The sequence below is a fragment of the Lonchura striata genome, chromosome 1A, assembly GCF_050655825.1.
Source record: "Lonchura striata isolate lonStrDom1 chromosome 1A, ASM5065582v1, whole genome shotgun sequence".
NCBI lineage: Eukaryota > Metazoa > Chordata > Aves > Passeriformes > Estrildidae > Lonchura > Lonchura striata.
In genome coordinates this window covers 72,406,628-72,432,381 of record NC_140741.1, presented here as the reverse complement: position 1 = coordinate 72,432,381, position 25,754 = coordinate 72,406,628, and the positions used below count along the sequence as shown (strand labels likewise).

Genomic DNA, 25,754 nt, shown 5'->3' with positions numbered 1-25,754 from the left:
AGCACAAATCCAGATCCAGAGATGCTGCTGGATTCCTCTCTGTGGTTACTGTTCGTGGCTGGTGTCCTTGTTCTGCACATGAGCTCCAGGGAGCCAAGGGAAGTCCCACCAGCTGTTGTCATGGATAGTTACACTGAAAGACTTGTTTCTGTACAAAATCTTGTGTTTGGCAGCTGGGCTAAGGGAATATCCTGTGTAATCTTTTTAAGAGCTGGGTTGAAGCTCTGGCTGCTCATGTAAGAAGACAAGCAGTTTTCATCAAAGATCTTGCAACAGAGCAGTTCAAATAATGCTAAAGTGTTCTAAATGTTTTCTCCTCTGCAGCTTCAGCAGATCCTCCTGGGTTACATCCCAAACCCTCAGCTGGAGCTCGTCCTGGTGATGTTTGTTGTGCCTTTCATAGTCAATGTAAGTGGCACCTCTGCAGGTGCTGGGTGGGCTGGTTTGGAGATTACATTCAGCCTCGTGGGACTGTGCCCAGGGACTGGCTGGGGGCAGCCTTGAAGTGCCTGGGGCAGGGTGGAGGGGTGTGTGAAGAAATCTATCTTGTCACAAATCAGTCACTGCCACAGTCTCTGTTCCCAATTCCCTCCCCTTCTCTGAGCTGCTGTGGGGCTGACTCTTCACCTCTTGGAATAAAGCTGGGTCTTGTTAGGTGAGAGCTCATCTCAACAGCATGGGGATGCCCAAAACATTTTAATGTCCCATAGGATGGCTCATGACCTTGACAATCCAGTCATTTGGCTGGATGTCAGATTTTATTACAGCAAGACAAGGTGCTCTGAACCCAGAACTGTTGTTTTTCTCAAAATTAGTTTGACAAAACCTCTTAAAAGCTCAGCTCTTTCCTGGTTCCCCTGATTCTGGGTAATCCTTGAGCTGCTGCTCAGTTCCTGCTAAGGTGGGAAGTGGGAGCAAGGTGTTTTAACACTCAGATACTCCCTGGACAAGCAGGGAGTTGAACTCGCTTTCAGCTCATCCCATGCACATTTCAATGGATGCAGCACTGGCGCAGCTGGATTGATCTGCCTCTCTGCACCATCCCAGGCTTCATTTCCACATTGGAAAGCAGATTCTGAAAGAACTGAGCAGGGACTGGTTCAGGCAGATGAACTTTGGATGGAGCTTGGTTCAGTGGTGATGTTCTGGTGGAAACTTGGCCTATTGTGGTCTTATTTAATCTGAAAACAATAGGACTTGTGTAAGAAGGGACTTAAGGAGTTTGACTCACCCAATCCCCATGGACACAATTGATGCAGGGCTGATCTAGATACAAGGATGATCAAGGCTGGATGTCTGGAGAACCCAAGAGGAGAAGAAATATCTGTGATTGAATGACTCTGCATTTTGGCCTCTGCAATCTGTTGATGTAACTTCTTTCTCCCCAAGGCCATTATGTTCTGGGTTGTGGACAGCTTGATCATGAGGAAATACAAGCAGAAGGATACCCTAGACATCAATGGATCCACAGAAACTCCTCGGGCCAGGAGGACTGAGGAATCTCAGGTAAGACCAGGGATGCAAACTTGTTTTTCAGACCAAGATGCAAGTCTGTGGCATGGTCTGTGTGTTTTACCACAACCCCATAACAGAACATCACATTGCCTGGAGCTGGGGTGGTGCTTCATGAATGTGGGTGATCACCTTGCAAAGTCAAACTCACTCTAACCACGAGCGATGTCACAGCCCAGGAAGTGTTGCTGAAATACTGCCCTGAATGATGACAATATCTTGGGGGATGAGCTGGCTTTTGCACTGATCTGTGTGAGCAGGCTAAAAGTGTCCCTCTGAGCTTTATTGTATTTAATTTTAATTAATTTTGGCTGGGTAGAACTTACTTTTCTCTGTTTCATTGTTAGCATCCCTTTTAGAGGACAAGGCTTAGCTGGGAATCCTATTTTTGTCAACATTTGGTATTTTTTCAACCAGATTATTGTTCCTTAGCTGGAGGAGGCTGTGCTTTGTATAGTCTGAGCCCAACAGTTAAAAGTTATGGTGGGGGAGGAAACGCTGCAGTTCCAGCAGACTTTGTGCTTCTTAATCATTTTGGGTAGGTGATGTCTGCATCTCACTGACCTTTGGGCAGAGTCCACAGTCTTGGTCCCTGGGAGGAATTCCCTTCCTTCTGCTGGCACCCAGGCCTGGTTTTAGTGTGTTCTGTGTACAAATGCTGATATCCTGCAGCTCACTGGTGAGACTTACCAAGATAAGATAATTTCTGGCAATCGCAGCCTGGCTCCTGGAGGAGCTTCTGCTGAGGAATTCAGAGGAACAGAAATAGCTCTTGCTCTCTGAGAGTTCTTTCACAAGAAGTAACTCAGCTCTGCTGCTGATAGATGGCATGGCCCATCACAGGTGACACTGCAGCACGCACAGAGGTGGCAATGTTTTAACAGCGTGTGCTTGGCAGCCTGCACAGCAGCCAAGGCTTCTGTGTCCCAGGGGTGCAGCGGGGAAGTGGCCACTGCTCCTGCAGTGTCAGAGGAATCCTGGCTCTGGCAGGGAGGGCAGGCAGATGTCAGCAGCTGTTGAGACAGGAGGGTCGCTCCTGCTGGCCCTGCCTCTGGATGAGCAGCTCTGGTGAGGTCGCTGGTGGTCAAGCCCTGCCCTGCTCACTGGATGTCCAAGCTCAGTTAGAATTACAGCAGCTCAGGGGCAGAGCTGGGGAGGTGACATCTCTGAGATAAAGATCTCCTTCTCAGCTTTTGGAACCAAACCTTGCAGCATCCAGGCTCCCAGGTGCTGGCTGCTGTGGATGTGTCACACATGGTGTCACAGGTACTGCTTCTCCGTGGAGATGGAGCTGACCTCTGCCCAGTTCCACTGGAAGTGGAAGTGTTTTGTGACCTCTAGCTCAGTTTTGGATAATCTGAAGGAACAATACCTAATTTCCAGGTGCTAAGAAAGCCTCTTCTGGCAGGAGTTTCAAGTGATGGAAACATTTCCCGTAACCTGCCACTTTCTGCCAAAGGTTTCTCTCATCTTCCAAGTACCTGACTGCTTTTCTCTGAAGACTTCAGCAAAAATTCAACAATGTGCAGGTCATATTTTCATCCTGAAACCCCCTGATCCATCCCTGCAGTGGAGCTACCAGGTGGACTGGTTTCTCCTCTGAGCAGTCTGCAGGGATTGCCTCCTTTATGCTCAGACATGTTCCTGTGCCTCTGGCCTGACAAATATTTTGGGCAGAGTAGGAAACTTATGAAGAAATATAGAAGTGGGTGACCTGTTTTCCAACTCTTTCTTGGCACTGGGCCTTCAGGAATAGCCTTAAGCTCCTGCTTCAGGTGTCAGCTTCTTAAGCTGAGAACTAAAGATCATGTTGACTGGCTGAGCCCTACAGCTGGATTGACTGGAATTTAGTCTCAAAAGCAGAAAATGTGCATTTGCTGGGCTTGTTGCTGCTAATTTCATGTTTCCCTGCTGCTCAGTGGAGGAGGAAGGGGAGCTGGGGAGTGCAGGGCAGAGCTGATGTGTCCCCCAGGTTTATCAGGGCTCATCAGGGCCGTCTCGCTGCAGGCGCCACCAGCTCCCATCTCGCTGCCGACTTGAATTTCAACCCTCTGCCTATCTCACCAATGGAGTGTCATTATTTTCACCTGAACCAGCAGTTTGTGTTTGGAAAAGGAGGGGGAAGAGATAGGAAGGAGAATGGAAAGAGTGGGCTGGAGTTAACCTGTCACTTTTCTCCAGGGGCAGCAGGAATCCTCAGCTCTGTCCTTGGCTTGGTGGAGCAGCTGGGCAGCCAGGAGAAACCCAGCAACAGCAGTGCTGCTGCTGGTGTCACTTACTGATGCTGTTCCTGCAGCCAAGGAAGTGGCAGCCTCTTGTGGGCTTTAAATCTCCTTTGGTGAACCAGAGGATGAGCTCTTGCTACTTCTTTTATAATGAATCCCTGAAAGGGACAAACTCCCTCTTATGGTTGGAAGAATTTCACCCTTCTTTTCCTTCCATGTCAGTCTTAAGCTTTGTGCTGTTTCAGCCTCCTGCCGTGCCTGGTAAATGTTCATGGAGTAATATTTTTTCCCTCTTGTGGGATAGGAAAGGATCTCTTGAATACCAGTTTGCATCCAGTGCTGTTCAGCCTGGGGAAATTCATCTACAAGGCCCTTATTTTGGCTTTGTATGTGTCCTGCCCTTGGCCAGGCTCTTTTCCCTTGCCCTTGTAACTCCCAATGAACTTTAGATCTTATCAGTGATTTCTTTGTTTCCTCCACTCAAGAAAACAAGTCCGTTTTAATAATGTTTTATTTGATCTTTTTTAAGTTGGTTTTTTTTTTCCCCCCCAGGGAGGTGGATGAGTTTCTGTTCCTTTCCCGAAGGCTTAAACTTTTAGAGACAACCCTTAAAGCAAAAGTCCAGTAACAGTGGTACCTGTGAGAAAAATTAAGGTGAAATTTGAGACTGCTGTGAGGCTGGAAGGAAAGTTAATATACTGCATGAGGGCCTGCCTTTGGTCAGGATGGAGTTCACCACCTGCCCTAATTCCCTTCATAAGGAACTCTGTATTTTGGCACTCATTAGATGAAGATGCTGATAGACACCAGTACAGTGCTGCTTACTTATAAGTGTTGAAACACTTAGAAAGTCCAACAGCAAGTTGGATTTGCCAAGAAACAATTTTAATTTTTATTTTTTTTATTTTTAATCAGCTCAAACTCGTGGTGAACTCACGTGCCAGGTCCTTACAGGGAAAATAAATGAAGGTGGACATAGAGGTGCTTTGGGAAGGAAACTGTACCACCTCAGAGTCCTCCTGACCTGTGGCAAGTCATGATGTGGGATGTGAGGTGTGTGAGGACTGCTGAGTGAGACAGCAGCACATTGTCCCAGGACTGGGAAACCATATCCCACTCCCAGCTGTGCCATCAACCTGCTGTGATCCTGACCTGGATGCATCTGCAGGGAAAGAGCCTTGTCCAAGTTGTTCTGAAAACTCCCAAATTAGGGTTGGGCTTGCAAATGATATTTGAGGGTGTGGCGATGAGGTGCTCTCTTTTGGTGCTGCTTCCTGGGAATTGTGGCAAGGTTCCCAGGGGACTGTTGCTTGTGTAACTTCCCATTAGTGAGGTGTTGGGGCTGGGTTGGACTTGATGAGCTTGAAGGTCTCTTCTAACCCAGCCATCCTGTGAAATCTGTGAAGTGTGTGGTGGGCAGGTAGCAGCTTGGATGGGTCTGGATGCACGACACTGCATCACCACCCCTGCTTGGCTGCAAAGGGATTTGAGTTTTCAGCTGAAAGCCACCCAAATCACCAGTTCAACAGGCCCCACAACCAGTCTGTTGCAGCCTGTCAGAGCTCAGTGAGTTCATAATGTAACTACACACACATTTCTTCAGGTCCAACAGCATCACAATACCAGTGTGATAAACAGAGGAAATCTTCACGTGAGAGAGATGGAAACTTTCCAATGTGTGTCCTGAACCAAAAAAAAAAAATCTGTGGGATCAATGTTGGGGACAAGAGAGCTTAATCTGCTCTGCTGCTGTCCTTTGGGTGTCTGACTGAAGAGAACAGCCCTGGACGGAGGACTGCGGTGTGTATGAGGGTGGGGAGCAGGAAATCTTCCCCTGCGGCTCCTCTGCTGCTTTGAAGTCACTGACTCACTGGAGTTGTGTTTTTCCTGTTTGGTGCTTTTGTTGCTGTGGTGACTGGCCCCCTGGTGCTGCCTGAGCTCTGGCAAGTGGAGGGCATGTTCATTCACAGCTGTGTGTGGAGATGGAGATAGGAGTAATTCCCCCTGCTCCTGATTTTGCCCAAGGAATCCTGAGTTCTGGAATGTTGGGAATGTTCTGTGTGTGAGCTCTGGGCTGAAAGTCCACCAGCCATCCATCCCTTTGAGCTGGGAGGCTGCTGAGGCAGGCACAGGGAGACTTCATAGTGACAGTGCAGCTTCTCTTGCCCAGATGTGGGTGTTGGAGGAATTGTGTGTAGGACAGGGTGGAGCTGGTCTGCAGCACAGCTCTGATGAGGAGCAGCTGAGGGAACTGGGGGTGCAGGAGAAAAGGAGGCTCAGGTGTGACTTTATTCCTCTCTACAACTCCCTGAAAGGAGGTTGTAGCCAGGTGGGGATCAGTCTCTTCTCCCAGGTAACAAGAACAGGACAAGAGGGAATGGCCCCAAGTTGCACCAGAGGACGTTTAGATTGAATATTAAGGAAAATTTATTTACTGAAAGGGTGGTCAGGCGCTGGCACAGGCTGCCCAGAGAAATGGTGGAATAACCATCCCTGGAAGTGTTGAAAAAACAAGTGGATGTGGTGCTCAGGGATGTTTAGGTTTAGTGGTGAACCTAGCAGCACTGAGTTGATGGTTGGATTCAGCCTAGGAGGTCTTTTCCAACCATGAGGATTCAGTGATTCTAACCTGTCCAGCCATTAATATTATCTATGCACCTGCTGGCTGGCATTGGGTTTCAGTTCTTCTGCAGTCAGTGCAGCTATCTCCTGGATAAAATCCAGCCTTTTTCCTCTTCCAGAGGATGTGGCTGAAAAATGCCCACATGTGGCTCCGTCTGCATCTTGCAAATATGCTGATGGGAGCCAATTTAGAGTAGGCCATGGTATCCTCAGGTGTGGAGTTAACTACTGAGTGGGTAAGGGTTCCAGCAAGAAAAAAAAGTGCTTTTTTACCTTGAACACCAGTGAGAGGTGTCAGTGCTCAGCTTTGGCTCCCACAGCTCAGACTGAGCCAGGAGCTGCTGTGTCAGGCAGAAATGAGGTGCTGCCAGGCTGGGGCACCACTCCTGAGCTGGCTCCATGGCTGAAGCTGAGCCTGTAGCCCTGCTTGCCCTTCTGGCTGAGCTGTGGAGGTGACAAGCAGCTGGGGGCCTGGGAAAAGGTCTACATGAGGTACAGCTGGTCACAAAATATGTGGCCTCATTTTTGTACATGTGTGCTGAGGCTTCAGCCAGGCCTGGACATCCAGGTGTGAGTTCTGTCCCATGGGGATCAGAGCCTTCAGCTGCCCATTCTGCTCTCAAGGAAGGGCACTAGGATGGTCGTGGTGCCTGTGCCCAAATCTGTTTGGCTGCTATTGGACAGATGGTCTAGATGACCCTGAAGCCTTACCCAAATCTGACAGAGAGGATTGGTCTGGCAGCAGACCCTTCTGTAGGAATGCTTGACTCGTTCAGCATGCAGTATTGAGAAGCTCTGAGAGCTTTGACTCCATCAGCATCTCTCTGTTCTCCTTTCTAGGTATTGCTCTCTCCAGACATGGATTTTGAGCAGTCTGAAAGCGACCAGGATACTTCAGGACTCTGGGGAACCACCCAGAAGATGAAGCAGCCCAGCTATCAAGTGGTCATCTGACAACAGCGGGACAAGGAGGAAGGAGCAGCACTGTGATCCTTGAGCTGGCCAAGGAAGGGCAGGGTGGGGAATACTGGGTGACCCTTGTGGATCTACAGAGACCCTTTTGCCTGCCTTACCCTGGACCTATCCTGCAGTTGTCCTGTGGATGCTGTCTGTGCATCCTGTACAGGTTTGAGCAGGATCTGCTTTACCTGTCTGCCCCACACGCAGGCACGTTGAGGTTGGGGATACAGGGATGTGTTTTCCCTGGCTGGACAACTGGGTGTGACTTTTTTTTTCTTTTGTCAGGGCTAGAGGCTGAAATGAAAATACTGTCTGGTTTTTTAATAGATAAAGGAAAACAAGCTCTATTCTGTATTACCTGAACTGTGACACTTTTATATGCACAATGCTCAAAGAAATGGTTTGCAATATGTATTTAAATGTCTTGAATTGGGAAGCTTGTCCCAGCGAATCTGATTCTTTTTACTGTTTTATAAGGAATCAAATAAATATTTGACCTAAAATCGCTTCATAGATGAAATGCCTTCATGTGCTTAATGTTCTGCACAACCCTAACGCTGTGAAAGGGAGGAAGGGGAGCTGTTGAAATCTTTCCTGACCAGGGAAGATTGTGCTTCTGCAGCAGGGCTGTTCTGGTAAATCTAAAGATGAAGAGCTTGAGCCACAGAGCTTGGTTTCTGTGGTTGAGCTGTAGGAGCTGCTTCAGTGCAAAGCCCTGATGCTGCAGCATCAGCCTTTGCTGGGCTCCAGAACAAACTCAGAGATGGATCCCAGCCAGCACCTTACAAGGGAGTGTTTACTGCAAGTTGACAGCTCGCCTTTTACTTAGCTTAAAACAAACAACAGAAATGTCTGCAGGATCTGATTCAAAATATATCTGAAAGCCCTATTAGCTAGCCCTGGTTTGGGGGTAAGGAAGGACCTGGGGTAGCAGTGCTGCTGGAAAAGACTCTGGGTCACCCCAGGCCTGGCACTGTCTGCTCCAAGTGTGAAGTGCTGGGCTTTGCCCTGTTTGCTTTCCTCTTAGCACGGTGTATTTGTCTATAAACACAAAAATGCAAAACACTTTGCAGCTGTCCTGGGGAGAGAGCGAGCACAGAGCAGCTGCAGCACCCCACACCCAGGCTGGATGCAGACACAGCTGTGAGAGACCCAGCCAGAGTCCAAATGGGGGGACAGTCCTTGGAGCAGGGATCCAGGGCCCACTGGGCTGCTATCCCTGGTGGAGCCATAGCCAGGCTTTGCTTCTTGCAAGACAACTCCCCTTAAGCGATGGATGGGAATGAGCTTTATTTTTCTTTTCCCCCTTGTACTTTTCCCAAGAAAACAGCCCTTATTAAGGGGTAAAAATTAAAGGATTTGGATTTTCTAACTTGGATGGATTTAGATGCAAAGGCTGAGCTTGGAGCATGTGAAGAAATTTGGTGGGTTTTTTTTTATTTTTTGGGGGTTTGGTTTGTTGTTTTTCTCCTGACTTCAAAGTGGTTTGAAGCCTTAGATGCAAATCAAAGTCTCGGATGCCCCTCAGTGAACTAGACACGCTTGGCTACACTTGCAGCTGTTCAGCTTTAAACTGTTTTTCTGGAAATTAAGTCCTTTTTTGTTTTTCTTCCTTAATGAAGGGTCAAAACCCTACTTCTGCTGGTGCATCAAAAGGCTTTTGGAACACATGGCATACAGCTCTCTGAATAGATTATTTATATTGCTCAGTGCAGTTGGTTTCACAACACAACTTCTGCTTGTCTGGGGGGTTCTGCACTGGTAAGGGTTGGAGTAAGTCCTGTGCTGTACAAGGTTTTGACTGGAAATAGATTATTAAAACAGCTTCCCTCTTAGAAACTTGTTCCCTGCTTTGAGGAATACTGGTATTTTGGACTTTTGTTCTTGCTATGGGCTGCACAGTGCCATCCTGCAGTGGGTAAAGAGTGCAAATTTGGCCAAAGCAATGTCCTTGTTCTAAACTGGACTGCGAGTGACATGATCTTCATTTGGCTCTTAACTGAGGCTAAGAGAAGGTTCACAATTGGCAATAGCAGGAGAAGTAAAATGTGGGGGAAGGTTCTCCCTGCCAATCCTTGTGTAGCCAGTGCTGTTTCAGCAGCCCTGTTCCCTTCCCATCTCTGAAATGGTGCCATGCAGTTGTTTCCATTGCACTCCAGAGTGAGTGCTCAGCCTCATTCCTGAGCTGTCTGAGCAATGTGCAATCACTAGACACATCCCTGTGAATCCAAGTGCTCTGTGACACTCTTGGAGATGAGAACAAATGCATCTTACTGCAATAGCTGCACAGAGGTCTGGGAGCTCTCTGGGACAGCATGAAGGGCTGTGAGGATCAAGCCTGAATATATTCCCCCTCGTGAGAGAGGGAAGTGTTGTGCTACCCACTTCAGAGCTGAAAAAAATTGAGATTTACAGTCCATGACCTGCCTTTGCTCTTGGGGCAGCAGGAGCACGAACTGTTTTCCCATGTCCTATTCCACTGCATTTAAAGTCTGTGGTTAAACTCATTTCAATGTGGGAGTAGAAGCCTAGAGTCTGTTCTCATCTCCTACCAAGTGCATAGGGACTAAAGAACATCAATGACCTTTAATTTTCCACTGAAATTCATTTGGTTCCCAACTTATTGTTAACTCATGAGTGGTTCTTTCATTCATCTGGTAACGTGAGCCTGTCCAGCAGCATAAAACACACACAACCTTAGCTTCAAAGCTTGTTTTACCTTTGCCAAATGAAAGCTTCACTGCAGTGTTCACTGTAAAATATTTATTGTGAAATGGATAACTGGAGCCTTAAGGAGACCTTGAGTATATTGCTCCAGGTGCTTCATTGGACTTGATCCTTGTTATCTTCAGGCCCTGAAAGAAATGTGTTTCCTTGGCTGGAGGAGGAGAAAGAGGAGCAATGATGCACCCGAATTATTAGCAGTAGGTGTGTGTTTATATATATTATATACATATCTATATACAGAGGAGATGAGAGCCTAAGCCAGTCCCTCCCCTTAGCAATACACATGGACAGCACAATGTGGGAGGAGAGGGGAGGTTTCAGTAAGGACAGTTTGGAAACACCTGCCAAACCCTGGGGTGTCCAGAAATCCCCTGCCACTTTCCTGCTCACTCCCTGCTAGTGAAAGGGGAGGGTGTTTGGGTATGGGCTGTGGGTGATCCTCCTACTCTCTTCTTGGGTGGAGAAGTCAACTTCACAGCTGTTCTTCCTCATCTCTTTCTGGCCCACAAGCAAACTGCAGAGCATGAAACCTCTGTTATTATTCCACACTCAGGACTGTGCTGAAGGTCTTGCCTTCAGCCCTCCCTCACAGGAGAGCTATTTCTCAAGATAGCAGGGCCCAAAGCAGTAGTTTCTTCTTTATGTTCTGTTCCAAAGTACAAGCCTTGGCATGAGTTTTGTGCTAACTGAGCTCTCGGTAAGGATCTTCCAGAGTGCAGTTAAATCTTGCTGGTTGCTTTTGGCTGTTTCCCTCTTCCAGGCAGCAGCACATGGTATGAGTAAAGAAACCATGCTTGCCACCTGCTCTGCTGCCACGGTGCTTGCAGCACTAACAAGCTGATCAAGCAACTGGAAAATCACCACACTACCCCCAGCAGCTGGAGCTCCAACAGCAATAATATGATTTAATTGTTAAATATGAAAAAAAAAAAAAAACCCCAAAAAAAAACCAGGCAAGATTGAACCTATTTCTGTAGGTCCCTGGCAACTGTTTTCTCCTAACACATGGATATAATTTAATTCCTGGAGATGCTTCCACACCCAGCCTCTCTCCTTTTCAATTCTGGAAAGGCAGAGTATTCATGAGCTCAGTTTGGCCTTGCCATGTAAATGTCTTTGTGGTTGTCAAGTCCTTTTTGGACAAGTTCTTTGCTAAAACTCCCCTGTGGCTGATGTATAGCATTGCTCAGTGATGCCTCACTTTAAAACACACCACAGCCTTGCAGCTTTGGGTTTGGAGCACCACCTGCAGTGGGGGTGGCTGGCAGACCCTTCTGTAACCTCCTGCTGCCAAATTCCTGCTGCGCACAAATTCCTGCAGTGTAAGGAAGGAGAAGAAGCCAGGGGAAATCGGGATGAAAGTTTTTTGACGATTTGGAATAAATAAAGACTTCCTCCCTGATTACAAAAGCAGCTAGAGTCGTCTAGTCAAAATTCAAGAGGCTGCTTTGTAGGCTCACAAGCTGTTGTGGGTTCTGGTTTGTCATCCCTTAGGAAATTTTTATCTTTGCTGAGCAGAAGGGGCGTGATCCTCAAGGACACGGCAGGTCTGGTAGAAGCTCACAGTGGAACTTTGTTTCTTCCTCAGGGAGTCAAGACTCAAAAAATCACTACCCCTGCAATGTTATTTAAATTGTATTGTGTTGAATTAATTGCTCCATGGAATGAGAGCCTGCACCACTCCTTTTGCTGCTGAGGACCAGAGGTGCTTTTTAAGCATGCAGCCTGTGCACCAAGACAGCAACAAACCCCATCAAGGTTTTCACCACTGTTTTAAGGGTTTTTAGTGATTCAGGGAACATCAGGTTTAGTGGCAAATCCAGACCTCATCCCACTAACCAGGAAAGCAATACCCTCCTGTGGCCTGTTGCTTTCAGGTTTTGATTTTGTTTGATGCTAATGGGTCACTGCAGATGAATATCCACCCACATCTCCTTTCTCTTTTTGTCTTTCTCTCCTTTCCCCATGGACCAAGGTTGGAGCAGGTTCTCCAAGTTACTTCTTTGCAAAGCCTATCACCTCAACAGGCACTGTTCTGTATGATCTGCCTCTTGTGGGGTGACTCACCAGGCCCAGCGGGTATTGCACAGATCCCTGCATTGATTTATTTTAAGGCCAGGAGACTCTGCACTGTTCACTGGCTTATTTCTCCCTCCCTGACCACTGAGACAGCATCAATCATGCCTTTAACCACATCCTTTCCCCCAGCCTTCTTTTTCTTCAGGAATCTGATGAATGTTCATTTAGCATGAGAGAGAGACAGCTGATTTCCAAGGACAAAGTCCTTGGTTTCTTTGGCACCAAAAAGTAAGGAAATGCTCATAAGTTTCCTAGTAAAGGCTTCAGAAGGGACCTGCTGTCACACGTGCTGCTACAATGCATTGCTGTGACCAGTCTTAAAGGCTGTGAATTGTCCCAGAGCTGGTCCCTGTGTCGAAGGGGTGAGAAGCCAGATAGTCCCTATAGCTCCCATCGATCAGTTTGTCTGCGTTGTTTTTGGCAAACCAGCAGTCGACTTCCTGCTGGCCATTGTAGATCCTCCTCTGCTTCCACACGACAGGAACCAGCCTCCCCTTCACCTTCAGGGTGTTTGTGGGGTTTGCCTTCAACGCCTCCGTTTGGTTCTGCCCAACCTCCCAACGACTTGTGTTTAGGGATTCCTGAAGGAGCTTAACTTCATGGTTCAAGAACTGACCTGCAAGGCAAGATAAAATAAGAGTTCATGACTGGCTGATTTGTGCCTGTTTATAAGTTGCTGTGGTTTGGTGGTTTGTTTGGATTTTTTGGTAGGATGCATTTGAGGATTCTCAGCTTATGGATCTCTAAAGGGCTTCTCTGCAAGAGCAGGATGAATCTTCTTCCTGTGATTCATTTCTGAATCCCACAAACACAGAGGTTAGAATAAAACCCTATTTTTTTTTCCACGGGTCACTAAAGAGTTAAAGAAGTTTTTTAGCTGCCAGTAGTAAGCTCCCTTCTGTGGGCCATGGTTACTAGAGGTTAATAACTCACACAATGTCTTTCAGGAAGCAAAAAGTCCTAGGCCTGAAGATTCAAGTTCTGTTCCCTTGCCTTCATGGGAGAACGTTCTTCTAGGCCAAACCTAAGTGTGGATTTAGAGGTTTGTCCATGAGAGTGGCCTGAGTCCAAAACACCACTCCTACAGGATCATCTCCTGTTTCACCTGGGAGTGTCTGAGTGGCACAGAAACTACAGCAGAAGTTTTAGAGTTCTGTACCTGTACATGACCCAAAACATCAATACTTCTCATTGGCTGAAAGAGCACAACCATCTGGCCATTAGCTGATCCTACCTAAAGCCTAGTTCCTTCAATAGGTAGGGGTGGCTCTTTTTTTATTTCACATTTTAAAGGAGCCACAAAAACTTCTTGTGGAAGATTTGGTTTCTGCCTCTGTACTGGGAGCACCCAAGCATGTGTATTCTAATAGTAACTGTATTGAAAAATCATTAAGAAAGTGGAAATGTGAAAACTAGGCACAGCTGGTATAGGAAGAGATAGCTCCTACAAGAAAAGATAAGAGGAGTTGAAGGTGCTAGAAAGAAAGAAGTTGTTTGAGAGAGGATGTGAAAGTCTCACCTGGGAGCTTAATCCCCACCTACTTTGCTCTTTCCCTCCTGTCTCTGCTCAGAAATACCATTTTTGTCTGATTTACAGCTCTGAACCTGAGAACCTGTCACCTACCCAGTAGCCCATGGGAGTCAGAAGAGAGGCCTTTACTGTTGGAGATGTAGAACCCCAGGTGATTCCTCTGGTATGGGGCAGGCTTCTTGTAGTGGTGGATGAGGATGACGAAGCTGATGGAGTCCCGGATGGTCACGGTGATGTTGGAGTAGGCAGAGATGGACACCTCCAGGCTCCTGCTCCTCACGACAGCACTCCGGCCACAGGACAGGACAAGCCTTTCCCCATCATCCAGGATGACCCTCTTGGGTGTGATCTCCAGGTAAGACCTCTCTGGCTTATTGCTGAGGATGGTGATGGTGCTGAAGTAAGTCCGATGCTTCTTGTGGCCATTGGGTGGTGCAGGAGCTCCAATTAATTGGCCATTCACGGTTACACCTTGCAGGAAAACAATCAGTAAATTAAATCTGGAACCCAGGATCACAGTATCACGGAACAGTCTGAGCTGGAAGGGGCCCAGCAGGAACAGGTCTATTGTCTCAATGACACAAGCATTGTGACTGAGGGCATGCAGGCTCGCCACCTCATGCTCAATTATTTCACTTACCAGTATTCAAACGAGTATAATCAGTCTGTTATGAAATTATGACCTCATGCAGAGCACATAAATTTACCCAAGCTCAGAAATACTGGCCTTCTCTGCAGGCAGGTGCCCCCAGCCCCGTTAATCACAGCATACACAGTGCCACAAAAAGAATCACTTTTGAATATTCTAAGGTGCAGAGCCTACTGAGTCAATTAAAGCCTAAATGTCCACAGTAAGATTCCCAGCCATTTTAATATTTGTGGTGACCTATTGTCCATAAGACAGTGACTCACTTCCCACAAGCTTCTGAAGACCCACTGAAGAATGACAATTAAGGAGGAGGCTTGTTGCCAACCCAAGCCATTAACACTGAGATGAAATGTCTCCATATCCCATTATTCCTGATGGGATCTCTCATTTCTGTCTTCAAAGATTCAAGGTTCTCATGCTACAGAGTCTGTTTTCCTCAAGCTCATTCTGCATTTGAGCCACAAAATCATTCAAGCAGTAGCACAAACAGTCTGTGAAGGAAGTTGAAGGGAAGCATTGCCTGGAGCTGTATTTTACTAAGGCAGACATGAACACAGAAATATGGGGGCTAGACCACTGCCAGACAGAGCAGAATCCTTACAACTTTTTTATGGGGTTTTGTAAAACAAGCCTGTGAATTGTCTCTGGTTTTTACACCCCTTTCTCCCACTGTTGCCCTGAGCAGGACATAATCTGCTTATTAGCTGCCCTGCTTAGAATTCCAGATGGGATCAGACCACACTTTGGCTCAGACTGGCTTGGGTAAAGCAGATCCTGAATCATGTGGGTTTTCTCAAGACTGTCATGACTCTCTAGCCAGTTTGATGGTTCTTTACTGAAAGAGCCACGATGCTTGGTGAGCTTGACTTTGCTCTGTCCTAAATCAAATACTGCTGTGAGTAAAGAGGGAAACACCCACAGCAGAGCAATTTTGGTGAGTCCAAAACTTTTATTTGCAAGATGTGACTTTATATCTGGGTGAAGTTGAACCATAGAAGAAATTTTTTTTTAATTTCCTATCACTTTCTTGCCTGTGAGGCACCTTGGTGCCTGGTCTGCTGCAGGGCTGGCTTTACACTTTGATTTTCCTCCACAAGAAACTGCTTAATTTGGCTGCTCACCAGATTCCTTGTGATCAGAGACCAGCCGGAGAATGTCTCCTGGTTCTCCATCAATATTGAAGCAGACAGAGAACTTGCTGGAGGGAAAATCAATGACGAAGTGAGGGTCCCCATCCGCTGAGAAGACATGGAAAAAGAGATAAATGGGAGAGGCTCACACAAAACTGCATTGTCCAAGATTGCAACAAAAATGCTGTTTAAAGTGTGTTTGTCCCTGTTTTTTCTAAGTCCTCCTGGTTTGTTGTTTTTAGAGGGTCAGATGGAGTTTGCCAGGAAATGCCAAGTTTTGCTTTGTTTTTCACAGAGATTGTTTTGTTTTTCTCACAGAAGAGGATGGGTTTTCAAGGACAACTCGAAACCCAAAACAGTCTAGATGAAAATCAGGATATTTTCTTCCCGGAATATAATTTTGGTGATTTATGGGAATTATCATGTAGGTGTTTTAAACTCCTCTTCTCCATTCTTTCTTGGCAAGCTACATCCCCCACAGCACACAGAAATGTACTTTCTGACCAAGGGCTGCTGCATGGCTCCACCTCACACTGACCCCTCCTGGCCCTCAGTATGAGATTGGAGCAGTCAACAGCAGCTGTTGATCCCACAATTTTAATTTTTCAACAGTCCTTGACCTATCATCAACTATCAGACAGCTGCCATTAATAAGGCAAGCCAAAAATGCTAGTTTCTAAGGTAAAATTGACCCTATCAAGAGAAATTCAAGTCAGAGTTCTTGATCTGGACTTATTCTTCAGTGTTTAATGTATGAAAACTTAAGTAAAGGTACAGGATGAACAGAAAAATTGTAAAATACTATATAATTTTCTATTTTTTCCATCTTAAACAGCTTTTTTTACATTTCAGCATTATTATTTTAGAAAGGTTTTTTCACTATCTCTAGTACTGAGAGAATGTGTTTCTGTTCTCCCCTAACCTGCAGAAGTCTCAAACATGAGGATCATCTGCCTTGCTCATATTCCTTCTCATTACTGACCCTCTCTGTATTTTGGTTTTGTTTTCATTTTCCTCCCTACTCTGTAGGTCTGACAAACAGAATTCTGGCTGGTCACTTGGATGGTTATACCACAGTGATATGAATCTGAGGTTTTCATAAATCAATCACTATTATTTTGCATTATGAAAGGCATGAAAACAGGCACTGACCTGAAGTTTTGGAGATTTTAATTCTCTGTTTATCTTGCCCTCTGCGTATACCTAGAAGTGGGGAAGGAAGGTTGTTACAATTACTTATTGAGCAGCAGAAAGAGATATATTACAATATATTACAAGAGATATATTACAATACAATATACTACAGTTCCCCAAATATTATTCTGAGAGATTATGGGATATATTCCTGCAGCCACTTTAAGTTTGATGCAGAACACAAATTTTTCTCCAATAGTTTCTACAAAGCAGTAAGTGCTTCAAGGGGGTGAGTGAGGGGCCTAAAAGGTTCGCTAAAGGTTACCCAGCTTACCCAGCCCACAATTAGCAAAATTGGTATGAAAATCTCAGCTTTATTCCTCAGTTCACTGTTTAGATCACCCCTGTGCCAAAGTTGGCCATGAGACATTGCCCATGAAAGAGGATTTTTTACCAGAATGAGGTTATTCTTCTCTCATACCTGGTGGGGCCTTGTGCCCCTGCAGGCTCTGCACCTTTTCCCCGATGCCATCAGTAGAAGGGCTGATAAACTCCTCCTGAGATGGCTCTGAGTGGAGTCCAGCCTCTTTCATCTTCAGAACAGTGAAGGGAGTCACAAAATTGTAAGCTAGAGCCATCGACTTGGCTTTTTCCATCAGTTTGTCCTTTTCCTGAGTGTCATCACTCTTCAGCCGAGAGTTGAGCAATTCCTTAATGGTGAGGTAACTCCACGCCCTCTCAATGTAGTTATTGTCACCTTTGCCATCCTCCAGGCCGGGGACACCTCTGATGTCATTTCTGCTCAGCAGGTCAATAGCCACATCTGTTTTGAGCAGGATGTACTTCTTGGAATTGCTGGCAGTCACCTCCACGTGGAGTTTATCCGAGGTGCGGTTGATGAGTTTGCCGGCTATGATAATTTCAGAGCCATTGAAGTAGTTGGGGAAGAAGTTCTGGGTGACCTGTTCTACATCATCTTCAGGGTAATCAACACGGATGTCAGAGAGAAGGGGTGTCCCTATTTCATCATAGAACCTTAAAGCAAGACACATTTTTCACTGTTAGCACTGTGTGAACACACTCTTGCACTTGTACACTGACAAGGACACAGTCAGGTTATGTAAAATGGCTCTGAAGTCATTCAGGGGTAGTTTGGGCCATCAGAAAGCAAATTTAACTACCACATCCACTCTAACTGGCCTAGAAAAACAGGGGGGGCTCTGCCCTTAGGGCTTTTTCAAGGTCTCTGCCCTTAGGGCTTTTCAAAGCCCTGAGAACCCTCACCTAAATTTGAAGTTAGCTCTTCTCAGAGCAGGAGGTTGAATTACAGGATCTCCAGAGGTCGCTGTCAACCACAGTTATTCTCTGCCTCATTTAGATTTTGGATGTTTAGATGCCTGTTCCTTAGGAATCTAAATGGAGTCTCTTAAGTATGTTCAGAACCATCCCAGCATGGCCTGGGAGTCACTTCCACTACGGTTCCAGATCTCTGCAAGAAGATATTTGTGACCATTTAAAAGTAAATTATTGGCTTCCAAGATTACAGAAAGCACCCCGGTTATTAAGAAAAGTACTTAGATGAGATGCTGTTACCCACAGGTTTCTAGTGGTGTTACCTATCCCAGAGCTAGAAACTGTAAGGCCAAAATTTGGGTCCACCAAAGCTGAAGAGATTCCAAACCAAAGCTTCTGAATCTCTGAAAGACTCCTAGATTGGGTTGGTCAGTGTAGGACAGGCAGGAATACAGTTTTCTGAGAGCCAACAGAGAAAGTAAATCAAGAAAGAATCTCACCATGCCCCCCATAAATGAGAACATCTCAGAGAAATGGAGGAATCCTAGCTGCTCAATACAGGCACCCTGGCACAAGAGAACTCATTTCTTTGTGGCTGATTTTCTGTTGGTCAGGGCATGGCTTTCCTGGAGCCAGGGAGCTTAACCCTTTAATGCCTTGTTAACATGACCAACCACACTTGTGAGAACACCTCACACTGTACAGCCAAGAAAACCTTCACAAGGCTCAAAGCCCAAGTTTACAATACTGTGTTTTCCCCACAGCAATGTGCTTTTGAAGGTTCCTCCCAAGCTGCTCCAAGAATACCATATTTCCCATTCAAATGCCAAACTGCTCATCTCTTGGCAAGTCATTTGAGTTTAATTTGGTAAATAAACAAAGAATTGGCCTCAGCCCTTTTTTTAGTCAAGCTGCATTTATTTGACACATCTGGTTAAACAGACTGTCTGGAAGCTAAAGTCACACTTTCTGCTTTATTCTCTCTCCAAGGGAACCCAAAGCCTGAATTGGTTGACTTTCTTTTAAAGTCTGTCTGAGCGCTCATTGTCTTTCATGCAGAGACCTCACCAGATTTAAAAACATGATTAAATTAAACTTGAGGTCTCTCTGTAAATTAATTTCTGAGTTGTAACAAATGGTGGAGATACACAACCTGTCTTAGAGTACAATTCAAGGAAGTATCTGTATAAAAATACAACCTGCAGAGCATAAAAAAAAAATTACATTGGCACCCATTTAGGTTTTCCCTCCAACCGAGGTTTGAATTGGCCTCCAGCAGTGATTGTGATTTTCTATATAAATTTGGCACCAGGTGCCAGATGGGTTTGCCATGACTGAGCTTGATAAACAGTGAGCTGTTCATCGGAGAGAGGCGTTTGAACAAGTTCTTGCAGCACTGGGCTCCTGCAGCCCAATCAATCAGAACATCCTCCATCTGCCAGGGAACGCCACTTGCTATCCAAAATACATGTCCTGGGGAGGAAATGGTGTGGGTGGAGTGACAGATGGATCTAGAGAATTTAGTTTTGAAGGAATTCTTGTCCATGCATTACTGCCACAGACGGCAAAGTTCTGGTGGAAAGTGCTTGGATTTATTGTTCCAGAGGAGTTAGGCCTGAGCCAGGAGAGAGGTCAGTACTTAATAACCTTCTCTTTTTGGTTTCTGTGGTTAAAACACTAATATTTTGGGAGTGAAAGCCAAACATTTTTATTTGGAAACGTTGACACATTGCCAAACATTTTGGTCAGAGATGTCATCACACATCTTTCTGCTGTTCATTACCAGGGTCTCCCTTTGGACTACAGCTCCCTTTTTACAGAAAAGGAACATAATCTCTGGTCCTACTAAAGGATGAGGATTTCAGGAAACTTATGAGGAGTTTGAGTCACAAAGAATGAGGAAATTAAGTGACTATGTTATCCCCAGTCACTAAGTGACTGTAGTTATCCAGAAATGATCTTAGTGTTTTTTTCCAAGTCAAATATTTTGGATCTTGGGCAAAAGGTTATAATTTTCAAAAAATAAATAAATAATTTTTTTGCTCCAAATTGGAATCTTCATTCCTGATCCCCTCCATGCTGTTTATGTTGTTGATTTGATGTGTAAAAAGCATCCTTTCATCCTGCAATCTACCTGTGAGGAGTTGAGTCTTGTGGCCCCCAGCTCTCTGGGTCTACATGTCCAAAACAATGATCTGAATTAGGGAAACAAATGCCTTGTTCTGAGGGGCTGGGAAGCTCCAGTACATCTCAGGGGGTCTGCTAAGAAAAAGGAAATTTCTGGGTAGACATTCAGAGTACCTGATTGTACTCTGCCTCTCCCAACCAGAGCTGAGCCTCAGGGAAACTCCAATTTCATGCCATATCTCATTAAAGGATTTTCCATCCTAAAATACATTCCCAGAGAACCCAAGGAACAGAAAAAGCAGAACAAACCCCTTGAGGTGGCTGGCTGCATCCTCATCCTCCTGGAAAAGCCTCGTCATGCCGCAGTTCTCCAGGGCCATCCTCTCCAGCAGCTTGTGGTCCACGTCGTTGCCAATGCCGATGGTGAAGAGGCAGAATTTATCCCGGATGGCGTCCTTGGTGTTGCTGAGGATTTTGGATGACTGTGTTTCCCCGACAGTCGGCCTCCCATCCGTGAGGAAGATGATCAGGGACACGCTCCTGGCGTCGATGTCGTTCTGAGCAATGTAATCATTCAGCAGCTTTGCCCCGGTCTGCAGAGCCCCATTAATATTAGTCCCTGGGAAGGTAGAAGAATGATCAGAGATCATTTCTCCTTCTAAGAGTGGTGTGAATAATTTCCCTGAGCTCCCTTTAGTGAGGTGACAGCTTCTCTGTCAGGGACATCAGGATGTCCCTTTTCTCCACATGAAGTTGTTGTAGCCCTTGAATTCAGTTCAGCTCTGTTGCTTAGCACAAGTTTGGCACAGCTGTTTATGGTCTTATGAATTGAATTATGAATTTCAGTTTGTCATGTGAAATTGCTGTTGAATGTCTCAATGTACAACAATCAGCCTGGTAAATAGTCCTACTATGTCTGTCTGGTACAAATAAAAATTGTTAAACTTAATTACAGGACTCTCACAGATGATATCTGAACTAAAAAGTTCAGCTTTTTTTTTTTTTTTTTTTTTTTTTTTTCTGAAGGGCACAACACTTGGAGTCAGGAAAAAAGCCTTCAAATGGGAAAACAAGTGGATGGCTTCCTTCTTTACACCCCAGGGTTAGAAAGTTTAAAGGGAAGAGCTTGGTTAGCTGAGGAGTGTATTTGCACAAAACAACTGGCTAGTGAAGAATAGAACTGCCTGAAGTGGGGTGGGAGGGAGAAAACAAAGTAAATGAGGGAGCAGATGCACATTAGAATAGGCATGAAAAGGATCCAAGCCCACTGAGTGTTCAGAAAAAAAAAAAGGAAAACAGGAAAATGAGTGCAAGTATTCACTTTTTCCATGTATTTCTAGTCAAAGCACAGAGGGATTGGCTGTGGGACCTTTGCAAAATCAGCACATCATGGTTAGAAACAGCTCTTAAAAACAAAGCAGGTGAAATGGTTTAAGAACTATACACAGCTGACCCCTGGGGGTCCAGAAAGGGAGAGCTAGGAAGGTTATCAACAGGATGTGATAGAAAGTCACCTCATACAGAACATACCTAGAAACTCAGTGTGCACAGTGTGCAGCAAGACAAGGAACAGGAAAGCAGCAAAGGCTTCTGCAAAGTCCTCAAAATCCTGACTCTGTCTTCTGCAAAATGGTTCTCAACCACAAAACCTGCACCCAAATATTCTAACTCTCTCAATCTCCAGCAAGATCCAAAATTTCAGAAAGAACTTTTTCCCAAAAACCAGAAGAAAACCATGTCACATAGCAGAGTATGTAATTTTATACTCAGTTGTATCATAGAACTACTAAGAACTGAAAACTGCCTTTTGTTACATGTTCAGGTATTTAGCAGCAGGGTTTTTCTCCCATTTCTTTGGTGTGTAAGTACAACACAGAGGTGTAGCCAAACCATGTTCTTTGTGTGTGTTCAGGATACTCAAGGAACATCACTTTATAGGGAAAACACAGAGTCAGCCAAACCTGGAAAAAACCTGAAGCACGTGTGGTGAAGAAACACTGCATCTTCCTATTGAACCACAGTCAATAATTTCCTTTGACTTTTGTTCTCTGGCAGGTTCATGGGCAAACCCAGCTGGTTCCTGTACAGCTCTCTTGGCACTTCAGGAGTAAAAGGCTTTGTTCTCTGAGTTTAGTCCCATTATTGGTAATTGTTTAACTGGGCAGGTCCCTTAACCACTTCCTAAGCAATTCCTCACACGACACAAACAGCAGAGCCAACCATCCTGTTTGCTGTGTTTTTCCATCAGAGGGTTTCCTCTGCTAGGAGTGGTCACTGCTCAGGGCAGCCATGGGAAGGCCCTCCCTGACCTTCAACCAGCTGTGACCACTTCCACGGGGAAGGGTTTGAATAGGTCATTTTGCAGCTCTCTAGGCACAGCTGCTGGAATATGTTTGATTGCAAACCTCACTGTAATGAGGATATTTGTAGTTGGAGACTTTTTACACTACTGTCCATAGCCTCACAGGAGACCTATGAATCAAATTAAAACTCACACCTGCACTCTGCCACTGTTCTGGGGTTTTCTCTGTTTGCTTTGCCCCAGGCAACAAGGCACAAGCAAAAAGGGCTTAGAAATTCTTAAATATAATTTGGGGTACTCCTTGGTAGAGACAAGAGGACAGTACTAGGTGAGAAGGCAATCTGCAGTAGTCAATCCAGCATCCCACAGCGTGTGCTCCATCCCTGGAATTTCCAGCCCAGACAAAATCATGAGCCTGCTTTCACAGAGCCTTTCAGAAACTACACAATACTGGCACTGTGTGTCCTTTGCCAGGGTATGTTTTCATCTGCATCCTCAAGAAATAACCTTGGAAGATCTCCCATTTTGAGGGTGTCACCAGATAAGCAAGAGAATGGAATCAAATTTGTTTTAATAAGTGTATGGAATCACAGACTAATTTTGGTTGGAAGGAACATTTAAAGCCCATCTTGTCCAAACCTCCTGCAATGGGAAAGGAAGGTTTCCCTGAGGAAACCTTTCCATCATGTATGTTAATAAAGAAGACATAACCCTGAGCAGAGGTAAAGGGATCCCCTTGTCCCATGACCTAAATCCCAAAGTCTTTTTATTCTATATGCTCCAGGACCACATTCACCACTCACTGTTCCATTGTAGTTAGTCGGACAACACAGATAATGCCATCTGTATCTCTGATCATACCTCCAGTAGGTGACATGTTGTGGATGTACTTTTTGGCATCCCGGATGTTATTTGGAGTAACTGGCACCAGCCGGTCCTGCTGCCAGACCTTTATTCTGTTGGAAAAGCCAATGATATTGAAGTGGTCTTCAGGCCTTAGGTCCTGGAGAATTGTGAAGAGAGCTTCTTTGGTCTAGAAAGAGAAAAGAGAGCAGCAGGCACAGCTGTCAGTGTTTTAGTGGGCAAGAATTTAGTTTTAAGATGTTTGCTGATCTTTTAGATATTTCTACACTGTCAGTTTGGCTGATGAAGAAAACTGGGATATCCCCTGTCTCAAGGCCTCTGTGATGCCAGGGGCTGGGCAAACATGAGATGAAAAACAACTCTTGTCCAAAAGGTCCTGTAAGGCACATCTAGACCTAACTAAGCTTAAAAATCAGGCACCACAATTAGGATAAAAGCTCCCAGGCATTGGGAGAACCATGTTCTGAATTAAGGGATGGTGAATAATAATGACTAATAACAAACTCTTAGAGTTTGTCTAATGCCCTCTAGACTGGCAGGAAGCTGCAATGGCATATATTTAAAATAGGTGACTTATAAGTTTAAAAAATCACTAAACATGTCAAAGGATGCACACTTTTTGTTAATAATTAGGATACTATTTGCTACATATACATTCTAATGAAAACTTTCAGCAATTAATAAATGTTTAGGTTAATATATGAAATTAACTAGATATAAAAAGAAGCCCTGACTAGTCATTGCAGATTCTACCTGCCAGTCACTTTTGTCCCAGGCATATTATTTTTCATCAATATGCCAACTGTTCATCATCCTGTGTAAACACAGGCAACAGAGTGATGAAAGCTGATCACAAGATGAGTTCTTAGCAAAGGAGGTTGAGGATCCTGGGTTCTGGGAAAGCCAGATCACTGAGGAAGAGGCAAGAGGAAGACTGCAGAAGTGTCCAGCTCCCCTCAGTGAGACCAGCTTGGATTTAGCAGCCATGCAGCTGTGTTCACATGGAGACAGACTTCAGCTGAGTAAGATGCAGAGAAATTGCCCAAGAGAAATTGCTCTGTCCATGCAAACATGCCCTATATTTGGATGCAAAAATATGAGGCAATATCTAGGCAGAGGAATCAGCAGGTTCTCAGCTCAGCCCCTTCTTGGCCACCATTAAGCCTTCAAATTCCAAGAATAGCTATGCAAGAAATTATATTATGGGCTCACTAGCATTTAAAGGTTCCTCTCATGCCTGTCAGGAAAAAATGTGAAGGGCTTGTCCAGAAGAAATGTAGAAGTAATCAGCAATGCTAGAAACCACTTAAGCCCAGGCCTGATGTTGCTATGTAAAGACTGTTTGGAAAAGGGCTCAAAGACTGATCAAGTTGTGTCATCAAAATCCCCCTGGATTGTGCATGGCAGATGATGATGCAATGATGCAAACAAATCTAATCCTCACAGCTGGTGCCTTGGCTCCCAGTCCACCTGAAATTAAGGGGAATATTTCCCATAGCTTCAAACATTCTGGAGCCAGGTCTGGAGACTCTCCCTGCCTGTTTCTGTCCTCTGTACAAATCATTTTGCTCTGCAGGGATCTCAGGCTTAATCCCTCCACTTGCTTAGCTGGAACATTCCTCCACGTCCCACCACTGTTTCACAGACAAGAATAATAAAGCAAATGCTGGTGGAAAAGGTTCTTTCAAAGAGAACAGGAGATTCCCACTCTGTTCACATCATGATATGCACCAAGCAAACCTTCACAAAGGTGAATTCCTGCCCCAAACATGGAGGCTGCCTCCAGTCTAACAGTCCACAGAAAATGGAAAAGTTGGGCAAAATAATCAGCTGTTTGAAAAAGAAGAGAAGGTTTTACTCTCTCTCATCTGCTCTTTTACAGCACCCTTTGTATTGTAAAAAATGCTTCAGATAATGCATGACATCAGCCTTCAGAGACACCCTCCATCAACATCCCATTTTACAGAGAGGAAAACCAGGCTACTTTTGTAATTATGTCAAAGTCAGAAAGTGAGAGGTTCTGAAAACTTGGGGTTCCCAGCCCTCAGTTCAGTCAGCCAAACCATCCCACACATGCACAGGCAGGAATCATACCATGGAGAAAAGACTCTCAGATTTATTCCATGATAACAAGGTTGGCCCAAGTATTTGTCCCTCAAAAAATGTGTCAAAATAAGTAGAAAGTGAAAATGGAGAACCTTCTATCCTATGTGTGAGCAGGCCTCCATGCCAAGATCTGCTGTGGGAAATTTGGGCAGGGTGTTAAAGCAGGGAACAACAAGACCACAACTCCCTACATACACATCCCCCCTCTGCTCCCACAAAGGAGAGAAACAGAAGTTCCTAGAGGCAAGGAGTTAAAGAAAAATTCCCCAAATCTCATTATCTATATTACAGCTCTGATTATAATTAACATTGCTTGACCTCTCCCATTACCAAACCCCTCTCTTCAGTTTTGTTTTTTTTTTTTTTTTTCCAATTCTGTGAAACTGTACTTTTCTCAGAGGGATTTATTGGGCCCAAATAAGCTCTGCTGCTTCTGAGAACAAGGCAAGAGGAGAAATAATCTTGTTTTGGCCTACTTGCAGAGAGGCTGCAT

The 25,754-nt window shown here is 45.2% G+C and overlaps 2 protein-coding genes across 2 annotated transcripts in view; one reads left to right on the top strand and one right to left on the bottom strand.

Annotated features, from left to right (window-relative positions):
• The window catches only part of LOC110470966 (store-operated calcium entry regulator STIMATE), a 29,762-nt gene extending 21,930 nt beyond the window's left edge, over window positions 1–7,832 (top strand). The window contains exons 6-8 of the mRNA XM_021531052.4: window positions 325–408; window positions 1,390–1,506; window positions 7,200–7,832. Coding sequence (XP_021386727.1) covers window positions 325–408; window positions 1,390–1,506; window positions 7,200–7,313 — 315 coding nt within the window. The 3' untranslated portion in view covers window positions 7,314–7,832. The remainder of the gene's footprint in view (window positions 1–324; window positions 409–1,389; window positions 1,507–7,199) is intronic.
• A 2,235-nt stretch (window positions 7,833–10,067) lies between these two features.
• The window catches only part of ITIH5 (inter-alpha-trypsin inhibitor heavy chain 5), a 47,229-nt gene continuing 31,542 nt past the window's right edge, over window positions 10,068–25,754 (bottom strand). Inside the window, exons 8-14 of the mRNA XM_021530942.4 lie at window positions 23,153–23,324; window positions 20,299–20,608; window positions 17,051–17,604; window positions 16,588–16,638; window positions 15,427–15,543; window positions 13,750–14,127; window positions 10,068–12,741 (exon numbers count right to left, since the gene is read on the bottom strand). Of these exons, the coding sequence (XP_021386617.3) occupies window positions 12,443–12,741; window positions 13,750–14,127; window positions 15,427–15,543; window positions 16,588–16,638; window positions 17,051–17,604; window positions 20,299–20,608; window positions 23,153–23,324 (1,881 nt within the window). The 3' untranslated portion in view covers window positions 10,068–12,442. The remainder of the gene's footprint in view (window positions 12,742–13,749; window positions 14,128–15,426; window positions 15,544–16,587; window positions 16,639–17,050; window positions 17,605–20,298; window positions 20,609–23,152; window positions 23,325–25,754) is intronic.